This window comes from Lithobates pipiens, unplaced genomic scaffold (assembly GCF_037356315.1).
Source record: "Lithobates pipiens isolate NorthernLeopardFrog02 unplaced genomic scaffold, aLitPip1_a1.2 Scaffold_41, whole genome shotgun sequence".
Lineage (NCBI taxonomy): Eukaryota > Metazoa > Chordata > Amphibia > Anura > Ranidae > Lithobates > Lithobates pipiens.
In genome coordinates this window covers 6125428-6153339 of record NW_027507861.1, presented here as the reverse complement: position 1 = coordinate 6153339, position 27912 = coordinate 6125428, and the positions used below count along the sequence as shown (strand labels likewise).

At 46.7% G+C, this 27912-nt stretch overlaps 2 protein-coding genes and 1 pseudogene across 2 annotated transcripts in view; 2 read left to right on the top strand and 1 right to left on the bottom strand.

Moving 5' to 3' along the window:
* LOC143956800 (uncharacterized) overlaps positions 1–27912 on the bottom strand; it is a 499331-nt pseudogene that overhangs the window by 248325 nt on the left and 223094 nt on the right.
* Positions 1–27912, top strand: part of LOC143956799 (uncharacterized) — a 388207-nt gene that overhangs the window by 299207 nt on the left and 61088 nt on the right. The window lies entirely within an intron of this gene.
* Positions 336–27778, top strand: LOC143956817 (CUB domain-containing protein 2-like). Its single transcript, XM_077466992.1, has 8 exons — positions 336–450; positions 2323–2365; positions 4232–4341; positions 4985–5192; positions 7069–7182; positions 18861–18970; positions 25286–25496; positions 27549–27778. Exons 1-8 carry the CDS (start codon positions 388–390, stop codon positions 27551–27553), a joined length of 864 nt encoding a protein of 287 aa, XP_077323118.1. The 5' UTR covers positions 336–387; the 3' UTR covers positions 27554–27778.

Below are 27912 nucleotides of genomic sequence, written 5' to 3'. Positions count from 1 at the left end.
CAACCAAAGCGGCACAAACGTTTATTTTTTCAGCACAAACCAGCACAAACGAATGCCGTGTTTGTTTTTCAAATTCAGCAACGTGGGGTGAAAAGTGGGCGGGGTTTTAGCAACTATAACGCACAATATCTCTTCAACCAAAGCGGCACAAATGTTTATTTTTGCAGCACAAACCAGCACAAACGAATGGTATATTTTTATTCAGGTTTTACAAACATGGGGTGCCAACTTCACACAGCTATTATATTATCATTATAATAAGGGGTGTGTCAAGAAGGACCTGTTAGGGGTATATATAGGCAGCAGGTGCTAGAGTCAATGCAAGGTGTCAGGTCATACAAACACATTGCTAAAGGAGCTGCTACAGATTCAGACTTCACCTGAGAGATGATGAAGTCCCTACTGCTTGTTGTGGCTATGTGCTGCGTGTGCTTGGCCTTACCTTCTCAAGTGAGTATAAAACTCATTCAGATCTTTAAATTATAGGATGACACTTTTTTTTTTTTTATGGACAGTAACAATAATGCCTAATGTAAATATGCCATTTTTAGAAGTATATAACTAAAGTCTACAGTAGTAACTCATTTACAGACAAGTTGACCTTTAACAAATAGAATTAATGGCTGCCTATGATGTGACAATCACTGCACATGGCCACACAATACTGCAGATGTACGGGATTTCTACTAACACTTGTTGCTACTATGCGCTTCTTGTGTAGCCTACAGCAGAGGCAGCTATTGCTTTGACTTGCTAGTGAGTAACACAATGACTGAAATGTAACTTCCATTTTCTCTACTAGAAGCTATTTGTATTACTGCCTAGTGCCTAAAATGCAGCAGAAATGAGTACTCAGACAAGGAGAGAAGGATAAAAAAAGTTAATTTGTGTCACTTGTAATTCTGCCACTGGCAAACTGTTATTAGTAACAGAATAACTAGTGTGACAAGGGGATGCCTGAGCTAATGCAATGGAGTGGCCACAGGCAAGGTTGCCAACCCATCTCTTTTATTCCATACACGTCTAACTTGCATGATTTCTGTTAGTTGGGTTTATTTAATTACTTTCCCATAGTAATCAATAATGCATTCTGTGTAACACTTGTCAGTAATTAAAAAGATGAGTTTTAGAACTGACTACCCAAAACACCGTTGTGAGTGTTCAGGGGGTAGGACCTATAACATCTGACGTCTGTTCCCTGACAATTAACGTTGAGGCATAATGATGTATTTCCTTAATTCAAGGTATCTATACCCTGATTTGTAATTGTCTTGGAAGTGTTTTTTGACCAACAGGGTCACGCTGAATAGGCAAGTTGGGATCTAGTCTTCTGTTAATTTCTTATATTATTTATAATTTATGTGATGTAATGATGTGCCCTTCACAATGTTTTATTTTCTTGTTTTGGCTAAATATTTCAAAATGAATGTTTGGTCAAAAGGTGAAGGAAGCATTCACAGGATGCCATGGCATTTAACAAGTAAAAGGATATTGGTCAAAGACTAAATAGCTTAAACTCTTCAGCATTTTCTTTGGGTTTCTGCAGAGCTCCCTGTTTGTGATCTCTACTAACTAGTCAGGAATAATTTATTTATTCTGTTATCCTGCTGGAACCACCCAAACCCATCAGCGTTTTAAGGATCTATTCAAAATGCCCATCACATTGGGCAGGTAAAATGCACCATAATGGATGGGAAATTTTCTTGGTCATGCCAACATGAACAGAAAATAAGCTTATACAGTAATGCAGATAAAGGTCACATTGGAGAAATGTATATGAACATTTAAAAGATAATTAAAATGGAAGTAAACCCTTCCAAACAACTTTGACCTACAGGTAAGCCTAGATTAAGGCTTGCCTGTAGGTCCAAGTAATATCTCCTAAACCTATATGGTTTAGGAGATATTTGCCCGAAAATGGGCACCGCTGTCTACGGCGCATGCGCCGTAGACAGCGGCGCGCATGCGCACTAAATGCGGCAAGTCCAAGAATGGATTTGCCAAATTTGTCGACTCCCGTGCGCATGCGCGAAAGTGACGTCATCGCGGCTTCGCCGCTGTCATTGGTCGGAGCTGCGAGACGCCACCAGCAAGATGGACGCGGCGGACTACAGGGATCAGCGGCGACTTCGCTGGCTCCTGTGTCAGGTAAGTGACACATAATGAGCTACTATGCGATGCATAGTAGTCCATTATGCTTTACCTTTGCAGGGAAAAAAAGAGGAAGTAAACCCATCAGGGTTTACTTCCTCTTTAAGATTACATATGTTACCAATTTTATATATCTGCCTTGTTAATGGAATTGTATTTTTGTTTTAACAGAACTTAAAGCAAAGGAAGAAGAGAGATATAACGAGCACACAAGGTAAATCTGAGTGAATGGCTAAAGTTAAGACTAAACATTAGCTGTCAGACTTGATTGGTAAATGGTTTATGTCCACTCCAGTTATGAAACTATGGCACTGATTTGTTAAAACAGGTGCAGCTGTTCATGTTAGCCAATCAGCTTCTAAATTCAGCGTGTTCAACTAAGCTTTGACAAAAAAAAAAAAAAATTGAATGGTTACTATGCAGAGCTGCACTACATTTTGCACTTTTGAGTTTTGGTAAATCAACCCCTATATGTCATAAACATCTGTATTCAGAGGGAGAACAATGCTTATATGACCAAAGTATGTTGCCAAATGTTGGTATAATTTTCCAGGTGAACTGCAGAGAGGAATAGCCAAAAATCTGACCACAGACTTGACAAGACAATTCTGAATGATCTCAAAAAACTAAGCTCTTGGCACCACCCATTGACTTTTAACATTTAGGAAAAATTAGTTTAAAAAAACTTTAACTACAACGTATTTAAAAAAATTGGATAAGTTAAAACCTAACTTTGCCCATTCGTGTCTGGCCTGTCTCACTTTTCCATTTACCTAAAGATGTACTCTCAGAGGATCCAAGCACATGTATTTTCACTGGTTATTACAGAAACGTAAGTCTTCTACAATCGACAGACAGCCTAAAGGCCCGTACACACGGTCGGACTCTTTGACAACAAACATGCAAATGAGCTGTTTTGGAGCAACATCCGACTGTGTGTACGCTCCATCGGACAAACTTTTTCTGTTTTCATCGGACTTTTGTTGGCTGTGCGAACGGACAAACTTTCTGGCAACAAAAGTCTGATGGAGCAAAGTCTGATCGTGTGTATGCAAAAGCATCGGACTTTTGTACAAGGTACAAACACGCATGCTCAGAACCTATGCAAAAGATCAGACTACAATACAGAAGTTGACCAAAGGTGGCGCTGGAGTCATTGAACGTCCTCTTTTGAAGTGGCGTCAGTATGTTGTGACGTCACTACGTTCGTGTTTGTTGTCAAAAAGTCCGATTGTGTGTATGCAATACAAACTTGTGGACCACGCCCTTTGTACAAAAGTCCACGGGAAAGTTTGTACAAAGTCCGATCGTGTGTATGGGGCTTTACATGGTTGATTGACTTTTAGCTAGTTGGGTAGACAGACCATACTATACCTCCCAACTTTCTGAGATGCAAGGGACACCTTTTAGCCCAAAATATGTCGTCAAACAGCATACCCCCTGCCATGACCCCAGGTATTGTGCAAAAAATTATGATGAGATGCCTAAGTTTTTTTTTTTTTTTTTTTTTTTTTTTTTTTTCTAAAAAAGCAAATGTCAGCTTACACAGGGTTAAATCTTTCTTCCTTCTCACAGGCTTGGTATTTGGTTGCTCAGACCTGAGCCCTACATTTTCAGAGGCATTCACATGCTTTTCCCTAGCAATAAGGAATAGGCAAAGTGACAGATTCTTTAGACTATGATCTGAAATTTTCAGCTTTGCAAAGTAAATCGCATTAGGTGGTTGGATAAACAAAATTGGAGAGCAATTTAAATGGAATTATCTGTTCAGTACCTTTAAAATTAGTCCTATTTCTCTAGCAGCCAGATTGTTGATAGATCGCCTCTCTGCTCACAATAGTTCCTCCCAGTGTCTTGTTCGTCCTGTAATCAAGGCAGGTATTTCAAACACCTGAAAGTGTGGAATATTTGCACAACTGGAGTGCAAATAAGTGATATTACAACAGACAGGCCACCAGAAAGATAAGTAGAGAGCCTCTTTTATTGGCCATATGTAACAGATTATGTGCTGAATTTCAATCGATTACAAAGCCAAATACGTATACAGCTGTTATAAGGAGATGTTTTGTATTTGTTCCAGGTTGTGGTGGTGTGCTGACAGCTCCACAGGGAGATATCACTTCACCCAACTTCCCGAACAATTACCCAGATTCCTCCAACTGTTCCTGGATTATCACCACCACCTCTAAGGTAAGGATGTACATTACTGTATGTAAAATATACAAATATTTTTGATATATTATAAAAGATTATCTATCGTTGAAAGTAATGTTGCAGTGAAATTGTGGATTTTGTCATCTGCAAAATTATGCCAAAGGGGAAATTCTTTTTTATTTTGTTGCTTGATGGGCTGCTCAGGCAACTTAGACTTTTTTTTGAAGTTGTGGGTTTTTTTTTTTTTTGTACTTGTGTAGTAACAACAACTTTTTATGTGACTTTTTTGACAGTCTGTTAAGCCCCGTACATACAGGCCGAATGTCGGGAGACATCGGCAAAATTTAAAAACCTGCTACATTTGGCTCGTGTGTATGCCACCCTGTCCAACAGAAGCCAGCAAGCATGGTGGAAAACCAGCAGCCGACCGACTCTCTATCAGCGCTCTCAGCCAATGGTGGAGAGCGGTGATCGAGAGTGTTCTGGCAGGAGGGGCTGCCCCCCTGTCATTACACAACAGCTTAGCAGGGGAGATTGCTGCACTAACTTCGCATACTTAGTACAGAAGCTCTAACCGGAGCTGGCAGATTTTTTTTTTTTTATTTTTTTTTTTTACTCAACCCACTAGTAGTGTGTACCAGGCTTTAACATATGAAATCTGCATCCTTTTTCATTCCAGATTAAGATCACTTTTACAGATTTTGACATAGAAAGCTACAGGTACCTCTGTCTTGACAAGCTTCAGATCTTTGCTGGGAATTCCCCGCAAGAATTGTGTGGACAGGTGCTGCCACCACCTATTACAGCTTCACAGAACACTGTGAAGATCATCTTTACCTCTGATAACATGGTCGCTGGGAAAGGATTCAGGCTCATATATCAGCCAGGTAAGTTTAGTCATCACAAGTTATTTTCTCGCAAATAATTTTTCCAAAAACAAAAAATCCTGTGGGTATGGGATTGTGCATATAGGATTGTACTTTTTTTTTTTTTTTTTCCCTTTTGGATAGATTAGAAGAGAGATTCAAATTCTTTTTACTTTTATCTGGAGCTTTGCCATTTCTTGCCTTGCTAAAATTGATTTACCACATCAAACTATTTATTCCAAATGTGAAGACTTACCCCAAATACTGGTCCAAAACATACTCTAAAAATAGGCTAAATGTAGTCCCCAGTCCTATCTCTAGGCCTTGTGTGTAAGATTCAAATAAAGTAGTGGGCCACATTGTGTTGAATGGATCCTCAAGGGGGCACATTATGCCCACTGAGGGTCACATCTGCTTAAAGTGGAACTACACTGTATCTGAGCACCACAAATCAAAAAACTTTATTTTATTAATATTCAAAGCAAATTCGCCCATCTATGTCTCCATGGTTTATTTTTGATCATTTAGAAAAACATCCCCTAGCATTTCTGGCTGTGGCCATCTTGAGTAAGGGCAGATGATTCATGTAGCAGTTACTTCCTGGAATACACGTGCCCTTAGCCCAGGCTGGTAGGAGAGTGTGCTTATCTGAGAAAACCCCTCCTTCCCTCCTTAAGACTCCCGGGATGTATGACATTAAGTCCTCGCAACCGCATAGCGTCCCCTGTCAGTCTGTTAAACCAGAAACTCCCAGTGGATTACATGGTGGAGGCTTCTGCAGCCTTGTCACTGTCTCCAGATGCCTGCTGGTCAGGAGCTTGCTCGCAGCTGCTTGGTAGCCAGCGATTGTGGAGGCATTCATCCTGTGGACAACCCATCTACTTTGGTGCTCGGATGTGACTCTGTTCAGGGCTCCATACAGGAGGACTTTAGACATCTACACTTATAAAACTGATACTTTTACTTCTTTCTATTAAATAAACCAACATTATTTGCACCATGAGCCTGTGCGCTCATATCATAATCTTTTATATTATGACATTGTTTGCCTAGGCATGGAAAGCAGGAAGTAGCTGAAGAAATTTGAAAGAAGGTTGAAAACAAGTACATGTGATAGGAAAGTATATTTATTTACTAATGCCAGCAATATAAGGATTAAAATTAGTCAATGTTGATTGAGAGAGTGAAGTTCCACTTTAAAGAGACACCATCGCCTTGCCCATGCAGGAATGGTTAAACGTGTCTTTGGAGAGGGCATCTATTGACCCACCTTATATTTCCCCTACCTGCAATCCCCCCACAGCTCCTTGCTGTTTTGCAGTCAGCACAGAGATTGTCTGTTGGCAACCTGGGGAGTGGTGACATCAATTCGCCAGTCATGTGACAGTGCTGGGCCAATGGGCTGTGGGTAGGATATTCTACTCTGCAGCTGACATACACCTAGGGGTAGGGAAGCTCATTACATCATTGATCTAAAATGATCAATATATACATGCAGCCAAGGCGGAGAATCAGCCAAGGCGGAGTTCAGTCCACCAGCAAAGAAAGCTCTTTTTTTTTTATTTATTTTTTTTTTTATTTTTTTATACAAGTAGTGTGAGTACCTGAACTGGACTTGGTAATTCCCTGAACAGCAAAGGTCAAACAGGAAAAAGCAGCACAAGGCGACAGTCTGGTGTGTTGCAGTGCAGGGAGCATGCTGATGGGAGGAAAGAGCAGAGTGATAGAGAGATTAATTCATCAGGCTTCTACTTGTCTCTTTACAGTCCAGAGTAAGATCAGGCCCCTGTCCCTTCCAGACGGGGCTGTGCTGTATGACAGAGCTGTCTAAAACTCTAGATAGGCAGAAATGTCTGATTTGTTTCTGAAATGCGTCTTTTTTGCTTTTCGTCAACAGATTATTCTACAGATTCTGTTGTTGCTCCTCCAATCACAACTACAAGAACCACCCCTAAAACTACCTCCAGAACAACACCGACAATTAGAAGAACCGCTCCGGTCATATACAATAGTAAGGACATTTATATTATATATATATTTTTTTTTTTTTCTGATTTGGTAAGGAAATATTAGGCTCGGCAATGTTTCCTATGTCAACTCATTATTCTGCACCTAAAACTGAAACGTAACACTTTGGCTTTTTTAACCACTTCAGATCCGCGCTATTGCCAAATGACGGCATTAGCGCGGACCTACATTTTCAGGACTACGTCTATTGACGTCGTCCTGGTTACGAGCGGCCTGCGCGCCCCCTGAGGGGCGCGCGCGGCGCGCTCTGTGATCGGCGAGTCCGTGAGACTCGCCTGATCACCGATCCGTGTAAGGGGTCGATCCCGACCCCTTATCACGTGATCAGCTGTCAGCCAATGACAGCTGATCATGTGATAGAACGGAGCCGGTAATCGGCTATTATTCCTCCTCGCGCTGACAGCGCGAGGAGAGAAAAAAAAAGCCGATCACCGGCGGCCGTGATCGGGACATCAGTCCCGATCACGGCCATCAATACAAGGGACCACCTGCCACCTGCCTGTGCCCACCTGCCTCCCGCAGTGCCATCCTGAAGTAAAATAAAAGAAAAAGTAAGTGCCCCCCGTCAGTGCCCCCCGTCAGTGCCCATAGTACCCACAGTGCCACCCACAGTGCCACCCAATCTGCCTCAAAGGTGCTGCACCCCAGTGCCGCCCATCAGTGCCCAGCAGTGCCACCTATCAGAGCCACCTATCAGAGCCACCTATCAGTGCCCATCAGTCCCATCTATCTGTGGTACCTATCAGTGCCCATCCGTGCCACTTATCCGTGCCACCCATCCGTGCCATCTTATCTGTGCCCATCTGTGCCCATCGGTGCCGCCTTATCTGTGCCCATCGGTGCCGCCTTATCTGTGCCTATTAGTGCCGCCTTAACTATGCCTATCAGTGCCCACCACCAGTGCAGCCCATCAGTGCCCACCAGTGCAGCCCATCAGTGCCCACCAGTGCAGCCCATCAGTGCCCACCAGTGCAGCCCATCAGTGCCCACCAATGCAGCCTATCAGTGCCGCCTAATCAGCGCACTTCAATGAAGGAGAAAAATGACCCGTTTGCAAAATTTTATAACAAACTATTAAAACATGATTTTTTTTTTTTTTTTTTTTTTTGCATCTTTGTTTGTTTAGCAAAAAATAAAACTCCGAGCTGTAACTAAATACCACCAAAAGAAAGCTCTATTTGTGGGAAAAAAATGATAAAAATTTCATTTGGGTACAGTGTTGTATGACCGCGCAATTGTCATTCAAAGTGCATCAGCGCTGAAAGCTGAAAATTGGTCTGGGACTGAGGGGGGTTTAAGTGCCCAGTAAGCAAGTGGTTAAAGTGTATGTGAGGCCAAAACATTTTTGGATAGAGCAGTGAATGGTTAAAACACCTATAGGGTTATTTTTTGCTGCCCATGTACTGGGACATTGTTTTTCATTCTCTGTTCTGGAGGCACAACAGAAAATTAGAGGAGGTCTCTCTAAAATAAGATTGTTGTGGTGACTACTTTAACATTTTGGATTTCCTATCCCTTTCTGTCCCAGTGACAGTGGCCACCATGACAAATAGAAGGGAGAATCTTGGGACGCAAACGGCAATAAAAAGCTGACAAAGGGCTTTACCTTACCTATTCTGTCAAATGGAAAACAATCTTTAGCACAATAAGAAAAACAACAAATTGTAGTTTTGCAGTAGATATGGTGGCTGCATTTTTTTTATTTATTTATTTTTTTCCAGGCCTGTTTTTTAACTTGTTTCCACCTAGTGATCCTGCCAACAACCTAGGGTGACAACCAGGGCCGGACTGGCCTACCTGGATATCGGGAGATTTGCCAGTAGGCCACCTGCCCTGGGGGCGCTTTCAGTTGCAGCTGCATTTGTGCTCTCTCCTATGGATCACAGTTCAGCGGCCGCTCTGCAACATGGCTCCCCCCCCCCCCCCCCCCGACCGGCTTATGTGATAGGCGAAGCGTTGATTCTCTCTACTATCACATGAGCCTGTCTGGGGGGGGGGGGGCGTGTTGCAGGGCGGCTGCTGACACACAGAGCCAGCCAGCGCTCTGTAATCAGGAGGGTGACATGAAGCCCATACAGCCCGCCCTGTGTGCCTGGATAGGAGGATCAGCAGGGGGCTGCATATAGAGGAGATTAGCTTTCTATGGAGAGGAGAATTAAGCATTCAGTGGCTGCATGGAGGAATGTAGAAAGCTTATTTCCTCTATGCAGCCCCCCCTGCTGATCCTCCTATCCAACTTCTCTTACTGTTCCCCCCCCCCCCCCCCGTTTTCTCCACCCCTGTTCTTTCTGTTGTCCCCATCCTTCTCTAGCCACCATCCCTGTGCTATCCACTCTCCCCTGTGCTCTTCACCCCTCCCCAGTGCTCTGCTCCACCCCAGTGCTCTCCAGCCCTCCATTCTCCCCACCCCTGTTCTTTCTGGCCCCCTGGTGCTCTCAAGCTCCACCCATCACTCTCCACTCCTGTTCTTTTAGGCTCCCCCCCTGCATTTTGCCCCCACCCATGTGCTCTCAATCACCCGTAATGCTCTCCAGTCCCCCATGCTTTTCCCCCTGTTGTTGTTTCTGGCCCCCACTGGTGCTCTTGAGCTCCCCCTCCTACTCTTTGTATCTCCCCAGTACTCTTCAGCCCCTGTGCTCTCCACCCTTGTTTTTCTGCCCCCCCCCCCCCCCCCCCCGGTGTTCTTCGCCACCCCACACTCTTAGCCCCCTCAGTGCTCTCAGCCTACCATGTTCTCCACCACTGTTCTTTTTGGCCACCCCAGCGCTCTCTGCTCCCCACCCATGTGTTCTCCAACCCCGCCAGTACTCTCTGCTCCCCCTTCTCTCCAGCTCCCACCCAGTCCTCTCCACTTCCCCAGGACCAGAGGACAGGCTGACTGGGGCCGGAAAATGGGGACGGCTGAAGGTGCAGGTGGCCAGGGACCACTCCATCTCACAGCAGATAGATCCTCTGGAAGGAGTACCGTTCCCCATCCAAAACGAGAACAGACCCTGCCTGCTGCTGCTCATCCATGGATATCCTGCTGGCATGCAAGGTACCGTACCGAGCATCAACACACCTTCCCACAGACAGGGACTGCAGACTGGGATATGGGGCACAGGAGGGGCCGCATTCACGGGCAGAGTAAAGCTGCATTTGGTGGGCACCCACCCCCCCCTTACCTTGGTGTATTCTTTCTGTGGTAGGTGGTCCCCCACATTCTGAGTTCCTGGGGTCCCCCTTGATGATTGTCCACTTACCACTTTTTTTTTTTTTTTTTTTTTTTTAACAGAAAGGTTTTTATTTTGGTTTTTCAACAAGGTGATAAAAAGGGAAAAAACAAGACAATATCAATACAGCAGTTATGCAAAACAAAATCGTAAGGCACATAAATAGCACATCCTAGGTACTCAAGAGGATATCAAGTCATAAATCCCAACATCCAATAACATTGAATCCTAACAGCCCTCTACTCCCAATAAGGGATGATAGGTTCTCCTGGTTGCATCTAATAGGGCATAAGTACTACCTACCCCGGGGGGGGGGGGGCTACCGATATAAAAAGGACGGCACCCAGGGGTCAAACCCAATCCCACAGCCCAATAGCCACCATGAGGGAGGAGGGGGGGGGGGGAGACGGAGTCCACCTCCGGCACAGGGTAAACCAGGCATCAGGGAGGGAGCGGATCCACACGAGACCCACCCCACCTAAGCAGGGTCAGCCGCATGCGTCAATCCAGTTTGACCAGATTTTGTCATATTTTTTTCGGACAGTTTCTACTTTCATATGTAATACGGTACAATGGAAGGACATTATTGATCGATTTCCGCCACATCGCTGCAGACGGCGGATCCGTCTGCTTCCATCTGAGTAGTATCTCTCTCCTGGCGTAAAATAACGCGTATGTCAGGCATAGCTTGACGTAACGGTCACCCTCTATGTCATCTAGACGACTAAGCAAAAATGTCATGGGATCCAGCGGTATCGGCATCCCACAGACCTCTCCAAGAGTATCCGCCACCTCACTCCAGAACCGGCGCAACCGCGGGCATGACCAGACCATATGAAAAAACGTTCCCACCTCCGAGTCGCATCTAGTGCAGTTGGAGCTGAGACCCGGGTAAATGTTCGCAATCCTCTGAGGGGTATAATAGGCCCTATGAATACATTTTAGTTGTATAAAACGGTCCCTGGCCGCAATCATAGAGGGGATATAGGTGAGCAGGCATTCCTCCCACTCCTCCACATCCAGAGAGGGAATATTCCCCCTGCCATTTGAGTCTGGACCTACAAGTCGTGATGTCATGGGCAACCGTCAGGTGGAGGTACAGGGAGGAGAGGGGCTTCTCCAGGCCCTCCGAGATCAGCAGGCTTTCAATGGGGTCAGTCTCCAGCACAGGGCGGGAAGGGAACTGAGCTCTAAGGGCATGATGGAGCTGCCAGTATCTAAAAACGAACGTCCCCGGCAGGTGGTAGGCCCGACACAATTCCCGGAACGTAGCTATCTCTCCCCGCGGCATCACCTGTCGGAGCTTTACGATCCCCCCTCTTAGCCCAAGCCGCTGGGTCAGGGACCGTGAGCAGATGGGGCAATGAGGGGTTAGCCCAGAGAGGAGTGTGAGGAGAGACGCAGCCCTGCTTCAAAACAGCCGCCCTGGAAGCCTTCCATACCCGGAGCACAGTCGCCATGGGTCCAGTCACACCAGGGCCGGCCCCTCCCCCCCCCCCCCCCCCTATAAGGAAGGTTGGACAGTGCTGCATAAGAACCAAGATGGGCGGCCTCCAGGGTAACCGCCGGGTTCTGACGGGGCTGTGAGAACCACCACTGAACCGTGACCAGGACCGCCGCCCAATAATACGCTAGGAAATTAGGAAGAGCCAGACCACCTCTCGACAGCGGGAGATAGAGGACCTTCTTTGCCACCCTAGGGGGCTTCCCCGCCCAGATAAAGGCCAACACCACACCATCAAGCTTGCGAAAAAAGGATCGAGGAATGGGAGCAGGAGTCTGCCTAAAATAATACAAAAATTTGGGTAAATAGATAATTTTCAGAAGATTACCTCTACCCAGAGGTGTGAGGGGGGGATTCCTCCAGGCGACACACTTCTGCTGGAGCTGGGTGAGCAGTGGACGCACATTCCTATCTACATAGCCCGACAGATCTGCCCCGACCCGCACACCCAAATAGGTGAACTCCTCCACCCACTCCAGTGGAGTGCCCGTGTCCACCCGGGGAAGAGGTCGACCCAGCGGAAACAAAACTGATTTATTCCAGTTTATGCGGATGCCTGAGTATCTGCCAAACCTGTCAAAGATCTCCAGGGCCGCCCGAAGTGAGTCCCCAGCATCTGCCAGATACAGTAGGGAGTCATCGGCGTACATGGAGATCTTGTCCTCCACCACCCCCACCCGTATTCCCTTAATCGAGTCATCTGCTCTGAGAAGGATAGCGAGGGGCTCCAGAGCCAAGGCGAACAAAGCTGGGGAGAACGGGCAACCCTGTCGCGTGCCCCTCCCCAGCCGGAACACCTCCGACAGGACCCCATTTGTCCGGACACGAGCCTCGGGCTGTTGGTGGAGCATCCGGAGCCAAGCACAAATCTCAGGACCGAATCCGAACCTAGACAGGACCTCCCAAAGGAAGCCCCACTCGACCGAGTCGAAAGCCTTCTCGGCGTCGAGTGAGGCCACCACGCCCGACCCTCCAGACGAAGCCAGCGCAATGTGGGTGTGGAGCCGTCGGATGTTTATGTCTGTGCCCCTACCCGGCATAAACCCCGTTTGATCCGAGTGCACCAAGGCTGTGATAACAGAGTTGATCCTCATGGCCAGCACTTTAGATAGGATTTTAGCGTCCACATTTAGGAGGGAAATAGGACGGTATGAGGGGCACAGGGTAGGGTCCTTTCCTGGCTTATGGATGACCACAATGATCGCCTCATGCATAGAATCCGGGAGGGCACCGTCAAGTCTGGCTCTAGTCAGGAGGGCCTGGAATCTCGGGGCTAGTTGTTACGCGTATAATTTATAGAATTCTACCGGGAGGCCGTCCGGCCCCGGCGTCTTACCCGCCTGCATGGACTTCAGCGCTCCAAGTATTTCCTCAGTTGATATAGGGGCATCCAGGGCCTTAGTGTACGTGGGAGTGAGAGTCGGGATGTCAATCCCCTGGAGGTATTCCTCCAGCTCCAGCAGGTCATAGGCCGCACGGGAGCTATAGAGTTGCCGGTAGTAGGAGACAAATTCCCGGTTAATGTCTACTGGGAGGGTCAAAAGTGAGCCATCAGCCGCTCTAATCTGACTGATATTCCCTCCCACCGACTGTTCCCTAGAGAGCCAGGCTAGGAGGCGTCCAGTCCGCTCCCCTTGTTCAAATATCCTCTGGGTTTGGTAGAGCAGTCGTTTCTGCGTCCGCAGAAGGAGTATATCCCTCAACACCGACTGCAAGCTATCATGATGGTGCGGTTCCGGGTTCCGAACATAGAGCGCCTCCCCCCCTGGCCGCCTCTGCCTCCAACCTCGTAAGCTCTGCCCTACGCTCCCTCCTAACCCCCGCTATGATAGCTTGGTATTGTCCTCTCGAGTATGCTTTAAAAGCATCCCACACAGAGGAAGCGGAGGCCGAGTCAGCGTTCTCCAATACGTGACCAACGCTTCCCCAAACCTCGGCTCAACCCCCTCGTCCGTGATCCAATACCTGGAGAGGCGCCATAGTCTGTCCGAAGGAGCTAGGGATAGGTCCAGGTCAATGAGAAGTGGGGCATGGTCTGAGATACCGCGGGGAAGAATCATGATATCCCGGACTTTGGGAAGAACAGGGGCACCCGCATAAATCAGGTCAATTCGGGAAAACGTTCTATGTGAGGCAGAGTGACATGTATAGGCTCTGGCCCGGGGATGTTGCCATCTCCAGACGTCAACCAGTCCATAAGTCTCTGCCCATTCTGCCAGGCCCTGGCGGCTCACTCCCGTAGGGAGAAGCCGATCCAGGCCTGCATCAGGGACAAGGTTAAAATCGCCCAACAGCAAAACTCGGTCAGTAGAGAACTCCGCTATTTTGGCATTAACCTGGTTCAGTACCTGCAGGGAGGCCCGGAGGTGGGAGATATAGGCCCGCAATCACCCAGGGTTGATTATAAATTAAAGCATGCATCACAATATACCTACCCCCTGGGTCAAGGGCCAGATCGAGTAACTTGAACGGGAGGGACTTCACCACCAACACACTAACCCCCCTGGAAAATGTAGAGTGGGTCGCATGATAGTGGTGACCCACCCAGGGTTTCTTAAGGCTGAACGTCTTTTTGCCCACTAGGTGAGTCTCCTGGAACACGCAGATGTGCGGGTGGTAAGATTTAATAAACTGGAAAACCAAGGAGCGTTTAACAGGAGAATTTAAACCTCTCGTGTTCCAGGAGAGGACCTTAAGAGAAGCCATCAATAAGGATGAGAAATAGTATGGGACGGGAGAGTGGGGTACCCACCTCCCCATCCAAGCACCCAGACCCGGAAGGGCAGGCAAAGGACCAAACCATACACTTCGTTAAGACAATATGACTCAGCAGTGATAATGTCAAGCATAACCAAATCACCAAACATAGAAATAATAATGGTAACAAAAAACAAAAACAGAGGGCCTGCAACGGCAGACCAACATAACCCCGCCCATCCCCCAATTCAGTAGGAGGGCTTTCCTTCCCAAAATTACGATGGATAAATATCCACCCATGGAGGCTGTGTGCAAGAGGAGCCTTGCCTCCTGCTACAAGTGTTGCGAAGGAAAAAAAAAAACAGAACCACTGCAGTCCAGCAAGGATATGAGGTGCAGATCTCCCGGAGCCCCGGGGGCACAAACTTCAGGTCCAAGTAAAAAGGAAACTCCATTCAAAATCCACGTTCCATTCCCCTCCAAACGAAAAAGTTCCCCAGCCATGGAGTAGTAGGAGACAGCATCCCCAAATGATGTCACGTATCTAAATCCCCCTCAAAGAGGTCCTGTCTCATCCCATGTAAGGGAGGGGGGAGAAAATCCATGCAGCAGGGCCGTCCGGCTGTACACGGGATGAGAGGGCAGCCAAGGGAAAGTCCCGGTCTGTACAAAAGCGTACACTGTCCGACCAACGAAGTGCAGGGGGAGGGGGGGGGGGAATGCTGTCTCAGAAGAGAGGGGAAAACACACTCGGCCAGGTCAATCAAATAAACGGGGGGGAATAAAGAGCACATACCAGGATAGTCTCAACCCAGTCCGCAGCTTCCCGGGGCGATGTAATGTCCGCTCGCCATCCTGAACCCGCAGCCTGGCCAGGAAAAGCATACTATACTTCACCCCCCGCTGTCGCAGCAAGCTTCCAACATGGTCGAAGGATTTCCGTTGTCGCTGAGTTTCGACCGAGTAATCCGGGAATATGAGGAGCTTCGCATTTTCAAATTTAAGTTCCCCCTGCAGCTGCGCCGCCCGGAGAACTGTGTCACGGTCCCGGTAATGCAGCAATTTGAAGATGAGAGTACGGGGTGGGGAACCCTGAGGGCCTCTGGTCGCCCGGCATCCTATGGGCCCGCTCGATAGAGAAGTGCGGGGAGAACTTGGCCTTAGGGAGCAGGGACGGAAGGAGCTCCTCCAGAAATGACACCGGGTCCTGGCCTTCGGCTCCCTCAGGGAGACCAATCACCCGCAGATTGTTGCGTCGGTTGCGGTTCTCGGCATCTTCGGCTCTTGCCTCGAGATGCCGAACCCTGACCTTCAGAGCCTGGATGTCGGCAGTGTGGGTCCCCTGAGCATCCTCCACTCCGGACACGCGGCGCTCGACCTCCGTCACTCGGTCACGAAACTTGTCCATGTCCCTCCTGATCAGGGCCGTTTCGGTCTGAACATGGTCAATTTTTGCGGTTAGGGTAGCTTGGCAGGTAGAGATAGCCATCATCAGGGCCTCAAACGCTTCCGAGCCGGCATGGATAGCCCCGGCCGGGGGAGGATCCGTCTGCACCTCCATGTGGTTAACCGCGTGCGCGGGAGGCCAAGGAGCCAAGCGGGCAGAGGCAGGAGTCGTAGCGGACTTTTTCTGGCTATTCCGTCGGCCACCGGGCATCGCCCAAAGCCCCCTGAGGTACTCCGCTAACGGAACGCACTGCCGGGAGTCTTCTACACCAGGGTGATGGAAGGATAAGCAGCCGGGGACGGGAGCTCAGTTAAAACACGTCTGCTCCCAGCGCCATCTTGGACACGCCCCCACTTACCACTTTTAACTGGAATGAATATATATATATAAATATATAATTATTTTTTTTTTCCCCAGTCCGGCCCTGGTGACAACACTCTTTCTGTACATCCCAGGGCATGAGCTGTGCTAGGCCTACAGAACACCACCCCCCCTGTCTTATCTTTAGTTCATAGGGAAAGGGTTTTTTGCAGTTCACAGTGGAAGTCAGGACAGTACATAGCATTGTTTGAGATATCAGTTCTGCAAAGAGGAAGTTACAAGGACACAACATTACTAGATACTCTTTACTCCCTAGACTGGGGTCACAATGTTCCAAATTGGATGGGGGGTTTCCTGCATCCAATTTGCATAGCGGAAGATTGTGGCCAGCTCTCTATAGAGCCGGTTCACACATCTCCGCATCGGCTTCTGTACGAATTGCACAGGAGCCCTGTGTGTCTTTTGATCCATTTCAGGTCCCAATTGAGCCCAGAATTCTGGCTGAAATCAGACCCGAAACGGTGAATGGAGACGCCCGCACTCCTGCTGTGAGCCGCTGTGATCTCCAGTATGAACCCAGCCTTAAAGATGTTGTAAAGGCTTTTTTTTTTTCCTTGATGTATTCTCCTGCGGCTGTCAAAGTAATTTAGCCAATCAGGGGAGAGAGGGGGTGGGGCAGAAGCTCTGTGTCTGCATTGACACATGGAGCTGCAGCTCGAGAAAAGGAGGATCCAGGTTGCTCTGTGCAAAACCAACTGCCCAGAGGAGGTAAGTATGACATGTTTGTTTAAAAAAACAACACTTAAAAAAAAAAAAGTGACTTTACAATCACTTTAAAGTAGAACTGTAGGGAAATCCTCTTGTTTATCTTTAATTTTGAATGGAGCAAGAGAGGATTATAACCCGTTGGTTTATATTTTTTGACAATTGGAAAGTCACTGCTTGCAAAGGTACTTTAACCGGTTCCCGACCGGCGCACACCGATGTACGTCGGTAGAATGGCACGGGCAGGCATATTGGCGTACAGGTACGTCCAATCTTCAATGCTGCCCTGCCATCGCGAGTGCGTCGGCGGTGCTGTCGCGTGCCAGGCGGGACCCCCATGAGTCCGGTCGCGGGTCCCGCTGACTCGAACGCTGCGGGCATACCCGCGATCGTCTCACGGGACGGCTGAATGGAGGAAATGCCGTGTAAACAGCATTTCTCCATTCTGCCTAGCAACTAGTGATGCTGATCTCTGCTCTGTGATTGGAGCAGAGATCAGTGTTCACTAAATGAAAGCCCAACCCCCCCCCCCCCACAGTTGGTAATACACCCCTAGGAACACTTAACCCCTACACTGCCACCCACTGGTTAACCCCTTCACTGCCAGTGTAATTTACACAGGAATCACTGCATTTATATAGCAGTGATTCCTGTGTAAACGACAATGGTCCCAAAAATGTCCGATGTGTCCGCCACAATGTCAGTCACAATAAAAATCGCTGATCGCTGCCATTACTTGTGTGTGTTAAAAAAACAAAAAAAAAAACCCCATTAAAACTGTCCCTATTTCGTAAACGCTATAACTTTTGCACAAACAAATCGCTTATTGCGATTTTATATATTTTTGGGGGATATTTATTATAACAAAGTAAATGTGTTTTTTTTTTTTTTTTTTTTTCCAAAATTGTCGCTCTATTTTTGTTTATAGAGCAAAAAATAAAAACCGCAGGGGTGATCAAATACCACCAAAAGAGAGCTCTATTTGTGGGGGAAAAAAAAGGACGTCAACTTTGTTTGGGGAGCCACGTCGCACGACCGTGCAATTGTCAGTTAAAGCGACAGTGCCGAATCGCAAAACGTGGTCTGGTCTTTGACCAGCAAAATGTAAGTGGTTAAGGAGTTCTGACAGTACTAGGAGGGCTTAACTACAAAGATGTGATATGCTACTTTAGGGTGTCTGCTATCCGCAAGCATCCTTGGTTTATAGGCTTTTACTATAGTGCAGGTATAATGTTTTGATAAAAGCCTGCTGGTAAATCTATACCAAGTCTATAAGGTTGCTTTCACACTGGGGCGGGAGCAGCGTCAGCGGTAAAGCGGCGGTCTGCGGGCGCTAGCGGGGTGGTTTTAACCCCCGCTAGTGGCCGAAAAAGGGTTAAACCTGCCCGCAAAGCGCCGCTGCAGCGGCGCTTTGCCGGCGGTATTGCCGCGGTGTCCCATTGATTTCAATGGGTAGGAGCGGTGAATTCACCGCTCCAAAGATGCGGCTAGCAGGACTTTTTTCACCGTCCTGCCAGCGCATTGCTCCAGTGTGAAAGCCCTCCGGCTTTCACACTGGAGTTAAAGGGGCCGTTTTTTTTCAGGCGCTATTTTTAGCGCTGTAACGCCTGAATACCGCCCCAGTGTGAAAGCAGCCTATAACTTTGCGCATGGCAGTTGAATATAGAGCCAAATACATGTACAGCGGTTATAATGAGATGTTTTGTATCTTTCAGATTGTGGTGGTGTGCTGACCGATTCAGAGGGAGTTATCACTTCACCCAACTTCCCGGACAATTACCCTGATAATGCCTACTGTGAATGGAACATCATCGCCACCTCTAGGGTAAGGATATGCAATATATTAAAAGTATGTTATAAAATAAGATAGATCGATCTATCTCTTAAGGGAGTCATTTAGCACAAAGGGATGTCACAATGAAATAGCTGATTTTGCCATCTGCAACAGAATAAGTAGGGGGCATTTCCGGAGCTGCTGAAAGAGAAAAAAAAATTTTTTGACAGCACTATGCCCAAAAGATGGCTACAGCATGGGCATAGCTTGCCAGGAGGGTGTCCATGGAACACCCCCCATGGCGTGCGGGCCGTGTGCTCTGGAATCTGAGTCCTTTGGACTCAGCTGATCAGATTGAGGTAAAGGACCAATCACAGCAGCCCATTACCATGTGATCAGCTGTCTGCCAATGACAGCTAATCACAGAATGTAAACACAACCCGTTTAAGCCAGAGAAGAAAGCCGATAACCAGCTTATGTTCTAGGGACATCGGCCACGATAATCGGGGCACTGATAATCCGGTGCCTCCTCAGTGTCCTTCAGTGCCAATAAATGCAGCCTATCAGTACAGCCTCGTCTGTGCCCATTCGTGAAGGAGAAAAATTGCGTGTTTGCAAAATTGTATAAACAAACTCAAAGAATTTTTTTTATTTTTCTAAATTTTAGGTTTTTTTCTGTTTGTTTAGCAAACAATAAAAAACCCAGTGGTGATTAAACACTACCAAAAGAAAGCTCTGTGGGTGGGGGGTGGGGTTTCTCCCTTCATCTTTCAGGACCGCACCCGGAGAGAGCGCTGCTCCACCCACTTTCCCAGGAAACACTGTAGATCACTTTAAAGACCGGACACTTCCACCATGGCCTCAGTTGTAGTGTTTCCACTGGCCATGGTGGAAGCGCTGTAGGGAACCAAGGGGTGCTGCGCTCTCTCCAGGTGGGGAGAGTTGGAGGCATACCGGTTGTTTGTTCTCTTTTTGTACAGACTTGGCCCAGCTTCCTCCCTTCACGTGCGGGGGTCGCTCCAGTGTCTGCTCTCCTTCATACTCAGGGGGGTCAGGCTGTAGAGGTCCCCCCTCTTCTAGACCGGCAGCTAGGTCTGAGACGCGGCTGGGATTCATATCTCGTGTCGTTCGTATCAGGCTCATGTCTTCCGGGTCCGGATGACGAGCACGTCATTCCGGCCGGGGGTGTGATTTTCGACGCAGCTTCAGGTTTCGGCCGCTGGAACACAGGGAGAGTGGCCGGTCTCATTTGGCTGACATCACTTCCGGGATTGGCGTGGAATTCAAACTGATAAAAGCACCCAGACGCCATTGATCCTCGCTGACGATGGAAGAGGATCAATCGGCGGTGGCAGGAGCCACGATTGTCAGCCAGGCTCAGGTAAGCAGGGGCAGTGGTCTGTCATTACTTTTTGAGCCATGTCATTTCCTCCCTTCCTTGCACTGGGAAGCCTGCAGCTGTTACTATTTAGGAATAATGCTTTTTCAATAGTTGTTTAGTGAGTCTGTGGGGGGATTCACTGGCTGAAGAGCAAATAGAATTTGAAAATTTTAAATCTGTTCTATTTGGCAGCATGTGTGGTGTGTGGTGTTTTTTTTTTTTTTTTTTTTCTTTCTTCATGTGTGTATTGTAACTGAGGTTTGGGGTTTGTTCTTTGGTGTGTTTCAGAAGGTGAAAAAAGACCAAACATTTCTCCCCTCCTAGCAAGAGGAGGTGTCCATGTAAAAATGTACTTGGAGATTCTTGGACCAAGGTGTTATGCAGGTCCTGCATAAGCGACTTGGTCAAGGAAGAAGCAGCTTCCACTACTCCTGCGTCTCAGCAAGGAGAGCTGCTAAGTTCTTTTAGGAAAGAATTATCAGATACTTTTGAATCTTTCCGGTCTTATTTAGGCAGACGCCCAGCTGCAGGTAGTAGCTGAGCGCCCCGTTCTCACTCCCCAGCATCTGCATCCAGGGGGGGGGGGGGGGGCAGTGACTTGGAGGATGAGGAACATAGTAGGTCCTCTGCTTCTGAGGAGGAGGCGGAGGAGGTAAAGGAGGCTTCTGCTTCATCATCCCGGTATAAATTATCCCTAGAGGAGGTGGATGACCTGCTTTAAAAGTATCCACACTGCTCTGAATATCAGAGGATAAAGCCCAACTGTCACTGCAGGACAAAATGTTTCAGGGTTTGGGCGAGGTGAAACAGTGTGTTCCCGGTGCATACGTTTCTATCCGAATCTATCAAAAAGGAATGGAGAGACCCAGAGAGGGCCCCTTTCTTTTCCAGGTCCCTCAAACGCAGGTTTCCCTTTGAAGAGGATAGCTCTCAGGTATGGAACAAGAAACCTAAGCTTGACGCGGCCTTTTCTCGCGTGTCAAGGAATACGGATCTTGTGTTTTGTCCATGGAATCCTTTAGGATACCCATGTCCTCAAAGGGCTGATTCTCTCCTAAGGAAGGCTTGGGACTCAACGTTGGCAAACCTAAAACCAGCGATGGCTTCAACAGTAGTAGCCAGAAATCTGGAGCACTGGTTGGAACAGTTAAAAGACCATATCGAGGCAGGAGCGCCTAGAAAGGACCTGCTCGATACCTTGCCTGTCCTCTTAAAAGCAGTAGGGTATATGGCAGATGCCTCGGCAGAATCAATTAAGATGTCAGCCAGGTCCTCAGCCCTGATGATCTCAGCCCGTAGGGCCTTATGGGTGAAAACATGGACAGGGGATACTGCCTCAAAGACCAAATTATGCGGTCTTCCATTCGAGGGAGATTTGGTGTTCGGCCCTGACCTTGAAGCCATACTGGACAGAACGGCCGACAAGAAGGGCTTTCCTGTTAAAAAGAAAGTGAACCCCCAGAGCACTAAATTTTTGTGCTTTTTGAAAAACCTTGGAAACCAAAGAGACAGGATATAGAAGGCCCTGGAAGCCGCAGAAAGGAAGGGGCAAGTCGGGAGTGTTGTTCCGCCCCCCCCCCCACCCCAAACCCAAAGAGCCAGTGACGATCTTCCAACTGTGGGAGCAAGGTTGCAGGCCTTTTTTCCACAGTGGAAGTCAGTGACAAACAGTCTGTTCATCCTCAAGACAATAAAAGAGGGTTACAGGCTCAATTCCCCCCCCCCCCCCCGCACGGTTTTATGTAACCCGGGCTCCTCGAGACCCAGAAAAATCAGTAGCCATGATCACCCTTTGCTGCATCAGTTCTTGCAAAATAGAGATCATGTACGTTCTCCCTGAGGAGGTAGGGCTGGGCTGTTACTCGCACATCTTCCTTGTAAAGAAACCATCGGGCAAATTCAGATTGATTCTGAATCTGAAGATTTTAAACAAATCGATCAGATACAAGAGATTCAAGATGGATACAATTTTCTCAGTGAAGAGTCTTCTGATGCCAAACAGTTTTTTATGGCATCCATAGACTTAAGAGATGCATATCTCCATGTGCCTATGGCCATAGCATCACAGAAATATCTGAGGTTTGCGGTCAGGACAGGAGGCTCGGTGCTACATCTCCAGTTCAGAGCTCTCTCATTCGGTCTATCCTCATCTCCGAGGATATTTACAAAGATCGTAGCAGAGGCCCTAGCCCCCCTCAGAGTAGAAGGTATATCGATCGTTCCATACTTGGACAACCTTTTAATTTTTGCCAATACAAAACATCTATGGGAGAGGGACCTGGGAAGGACAGTAAGACACTTAGAGGGTCTCGGTTGGCTGATAAACAGGGAGAAATCAAGCATGATTGCATCTCAGTCGATAAAGTTCCTGGTATACACCATTGACCCCAGACAGGAAATTTTTCTCCCAGTAGAGAAAATGGAAAAGGTTCAGAGTGCCATGAAGAGGACCCAGACAAACCTGCCTATTTCTATCAGGACAGCCATGTCAGTTTTGGGCCTCCTCACAGCATCCATCCCTGCAGTGCAATGGGCACGCCTCCATGCAAGGGATCTCCAACAGGCAATATTGACGAATTGGTCCTACGGGGAGTCCCTGGAGAAACCATTCAGGATACCCCCTCAGGTTCAGAGAAAGCTCTGGTGGTGGAGGAGTCACTCAAGTCTAGACAAGGGTCTACTTTGATGTTTTCCGATAGACCGGAGGTTGACTACAGATGCAAGCTCCTGGGGGTGGGGTGCCCACCTGGAAGGACAGATGGCCCAGGGGAGCTGGACAGTCAAAGAGGCCAGGAGATCCTCCAATTGGAGGGAACTAAGGGCCATCCTGCTGGGACTATGGGCCTTCAAAGAACTAGTTCAAGGTCTCCATATCCAGGTCTTATCCAACGCCACAGCTGTATCCTATATAACAAGACAGGGGGGCACAAGAAGCAGGGTGCTGCTATCCCTGGCCAGTCATATTCTGTGATGGGCAGAAAGCAACCTGAGGTCCATATCAGCAGTACACCTAAAAGGAGACCTGAATTTAGTAGCGGATTTTCTGAGCAGGGAAAAAATTTGGGAGTCAGAATGGAGTCTGAACCCCGAGGTTTGTGCAACTTCCACTTCCACTTGTGCTACGCTTCCCCCCCCCCCCCCCTTTTTCAGATGATCCCTTTTGGTTCTGAAGAAATTGCAAGGGGAATCCACAAGTCTGATTCTAGTGGCTCCCTTTTGGCCCAAAAGGACATGGTTTGCAACCATACAGAGGATGGCGGTGGGACCCCACTGGGTTCTTCCGCTTCGGAGAGATCTCCTAACCCAGGGACCTCTTCAGCATCCGAATATGCAACTCAACCTAACTAAGTGGTTACTGAGGAGCAAATCTTAATAAAGGAGTTATCTGATAAGCTCGTCACAACTCTTAGGGAGTAGAAAAGATACTACTAGGTCAATTTATTTTAAAACGTGGAAACGTTTTAACTCCTGGTGCCTATCAAAGGAATTTCCCCCCCAAGGAGATGCTTTTGGTTCTAGAATTTCTCCATGAGGGCATGGAACTAGGGTTGGCAGCCAGTACCCTGAAGGCACAGGTGGCTGCTTTATCGTTTTTTTTCTTGAGAGGCAGTTATCTCAAGAACTGCTTATTAGGTTTTTTTTTTTTTTTTTTATTATTTTTTTAAGGCATTGGCCAGAGCTAGGCCTATACCATTTTAAGTTTTTTCCAAAATGGGACTTGTCACTGGTTCTACAGGCATTGACCAGAGAACCTTTTTAACCCCCAGAGGAAGCGACTATCAGGTTTTGGTCCCTTAAGTTAATTCTTTTAGTGGCTATTACATCTGCTAGAAGAGTAAGCGATTTACAAGCCTTATCAATAGTGGAGCCTTTCTGTTCCATATTTCCGGACCGGGTGGTTCTTAAAACTGACCTGGGTTTCCTGCCAAAAGTCTCAACAGCCTTCCTTAGGACGCAGAAAATAGTTCTACCTACCTTTTTTGTCCTTCACCTTCAAATGCTAAGGAGAGGTCTTTTCATAGCCTAGATGTAATAAGGTGTCTATTACACTATCTAGGGATCACAAGTAAGATCAGGAAGTCAAACTCTCTCTTCGTCGTATTCTCAGGACCACAGAAGGGCTATAGTGCGTCCAAAAAATGCTATAGCTAGGTGGCTACAAATGGCCATTAGGGAAGCCTATAGAGCATCTGGAGTAGAGCCCCCCCCCCCCAGGGGCAGTCGCCCATTCCACTCGGGCAGTAGCAACATCCTGGGCGAAAAGAGCAGGAGCCTCTCTGAGTCGGATCTGTAAAGCAGCTACGTGGACAAGCTTCTCCACCTTCACCTGCCACTACAGGTTGGACCTGCTTTCAGCTTCAGATTAATCGTTTTGTCAGAAAGGTTCTGCAGGCGGTGGTCCCACCCTAGAGTAAGTACTCTCCTATCATCTCCAGGTGCTGTCCTGAAAGACGAAGGGAGAAAACCCTAGTTAGACGTAACGGTATTTCTACGAGTCTTTCAGGACAGCACCGATGACCCACCCTAGATTGTATTTGAAAAATGTGGTGTTATTGCTATGTTCTGCTTATTTAATTTCAGCATGGCTGGAGGTACTCTAAAGACCGGACACTTCCACCATGGCCTCAGTTGTTCATAAAGTGATCTGTAGTGTTTCCTGGGGAAAGTGGGTGGAGCTGCGCTCTCTCCAGGTGCTGTCCTGAAAGACTCGTATAAATACAGTTACCGGTAAGTCTAACTGGGGGGTGTGTGTGTGTGGGGGGGGGGGTGTGTGTATGTATATGTATATGTGTGTGTGTGTATATATATATATATATATATATATATATATATATATATATATATATATATATATATATATATATATATATATATATAAAAATGTTTGTTTTTTTTTTTTTTTCTGAGCACTCCAATGTCTTTTCTTCCATCTCATCATACAACAAGATACCTAACATATGAAATGTACATCTGTTTCATTCCAGATTAAACTCACGCCCACAAATTTTGACTTGGAAGGCTACATGTACTTGTGTGACTCTGACCGGATTTGGGTCTACGGTGGAAGTTTCCCCCGAAAATTGTGTGGACAGATGCTACCAGATCCCATTATATCTACTGGAAACTCCATGCGGATTGTTTTCGTGACTGATAAAAGTCTTAATAGGACAGGATTCAAGTTCATATATCAACCAGGTAAGCTCAGTCCCCATTTTCTGTTCTGATTTTTATCAGTATAGGTCTTTGCCAAAAACAACCAATTTCATGGTTCTCTGCTGTCCCAGTCTTGGTACAAAAATCTCAGCTTCAAAAGTCATGTTTTATGCCATGAATCGAGGATAAGGCATACAGTGTTTGCCAAGCCAACCCTTCTTTTTATTTATTTTTATTATTTTTTTTTTTTTCCTTGGCATTGGATAGAGTTAGAAAATCAATCTGACAATTTCTTACCAGATCAAAATATTTCCTCCAAACTTGATGGCTCAACCCCAATACTGGCCCTAAAGCGTCCTTCAAAAGTATCCTAATTGTAGTTCCTAAACTCATTTCTATGCCACGCATATAAAACCTAATTACAACTGCTGGACAAATGAAGTGAAATCTTTAAGGGGGCACATTACAGTATCCCCACTGAGGTTTAGTTAATAAAACCGGAGAGTGCAAAATCTGGTGCAGCTGTGCATGGTAGCCAAACAGCTTCACACTTCAGCTTTTTCAATTAGGCTTTGACAAAGAAAACTGGAGCTGGAAGGTTTCTATTCAGAGCTGTACCAGATTTATCACTCTCCGGTCTTAGTAAATCAACCCCACTGTCACCTTGCCCATGTAGGACAAGGTTGCAGTGTCTATGCAAAGGGCAAACTTTAAAGAAGTACAGTCAAAGCTAATTTGGCTGCACTTTTCCTGTGGATCTCAGGAGTGCAGTAAGTTCCTGAGGTCAGTCGGTCCAGGCTCTGGAAGGATTGCAACCTTACGGTCTGCATCTGCCTGCCTGCCTGGACTGGCACCTGGCTCAGACTCTCAGTGAGCCACTGAGAGCCTGAGTCAGCCATTCCCACCCCCTCCACAGCCCAGAGCTCTGGGGGGCAGAGCAGATAGCCGATAGTCACCAGCCCTCAGCTCAGCGGCGGTTGTTAGTTTGGTTCTCAGTCTTAGATCCAGTGGGGGACAGTTGCAGCATTGGGCCAATGCTGCATCCACCTAGGTAAGTATGATTAACAAAAAAATATTTCCCATACTTCTATTTTAACTAATTTATACTAACATTACCTGCGCCCTCCAGCAGCTCCATGCTATGTTGGCGACCTGGGTTAGCAGTGACACTACTAGTCTCTGTCAAGTGACAGACAATATATAGTCTTAGCAATTGGCTGTTAGACCCAAGGAGTGTCACAGAGGAGTTTATTCATACCTAGAAATGATGGGTATGTTCCCATGGGGAGCAGCAATGAGATGTGAAGGACTGCGGGTGAGTATATGGGGGTTTTTAGGATGTACATTCCAAAGTCCCTTATTACTAACAGAACAGCGTCTATTTGCAAAATATAAATATTTAGCCATTTGGTAATTAACATTATATTAATAACTACAACACTTATAACACATAAGGAAATTACAGTAAGTCTTTATAAAATGGGGAACAGCCAGGGCCTCATTCAGTTTAAATTTTTCACCCATCAAGGGCCTAGGGAAGGTGCAAATGGGATGCATGTGATCCAAAAAACACTGGTTCCATAGGGCTGCCCCAGATCCAACCTATAAAATCTGGAAAAAAAAAAAAACCTTTTTGTCACGTCAAAGCAAAAGTAGGTGCCATTCTGATTGTCTCTTGTACGTATCCCTTTGACCATGATTGTTTGGTGGTAGTTGACTCGGCTGACACAAGAGTGTAGAAGACACCAAGCATAAAGGGGTTTATATCTGCAACACAGAATTATTGTAGAGGTAAACTATAATTGAATGGCATTTAGTGTGCTAAAGCATTGTGTATCATATCCCCATCATCAGAAGCCTTTGTGGTAATGTGTACCATAAAGGAACAGAATTTGGAGACGGGCACAGAACATTGTTACCTTAAAACATAAAGTTCCTGAACAAGGACTTTCATGGCAGGATCACCAGGTTTTAATGAAATATGTTGTTTTAAAAATAGTAAAGATCCCTTGGAAACATTAAACATTATATGATTATATGAGCTTTAAAGTGATTAAGTTTACATCTACTTTAAACAAACCCTTCTTCTTGCAGTATAAAGCGTGGAAAGAACTCTGAAATCTGGCATAGAACTTCTTAAAAACCTCAAGACCCTCAAGTGCATTCTCAAGACAGACGGATTTCAAAGAATATGAATTTAAGTTCAATAATGTGGTATATTTTTACAGTATTGTGTTATATATATATATATATATATACATTTTTTTGAATTAAACAAGTATTTGTATAAATATAACTGAATTGATTCATTAATCAGCTAAATCATCAAATAGTCCAAATTTGTATTATTATTATTTGTTTAAAATCTTTAAATTTCGAGTGGCAAGGTGTTAGAACCCTTATCAATTCTTTATTGCTGTCTATGCCCTCGTAAAGTAATGGAAGTGAGGGTAAATTA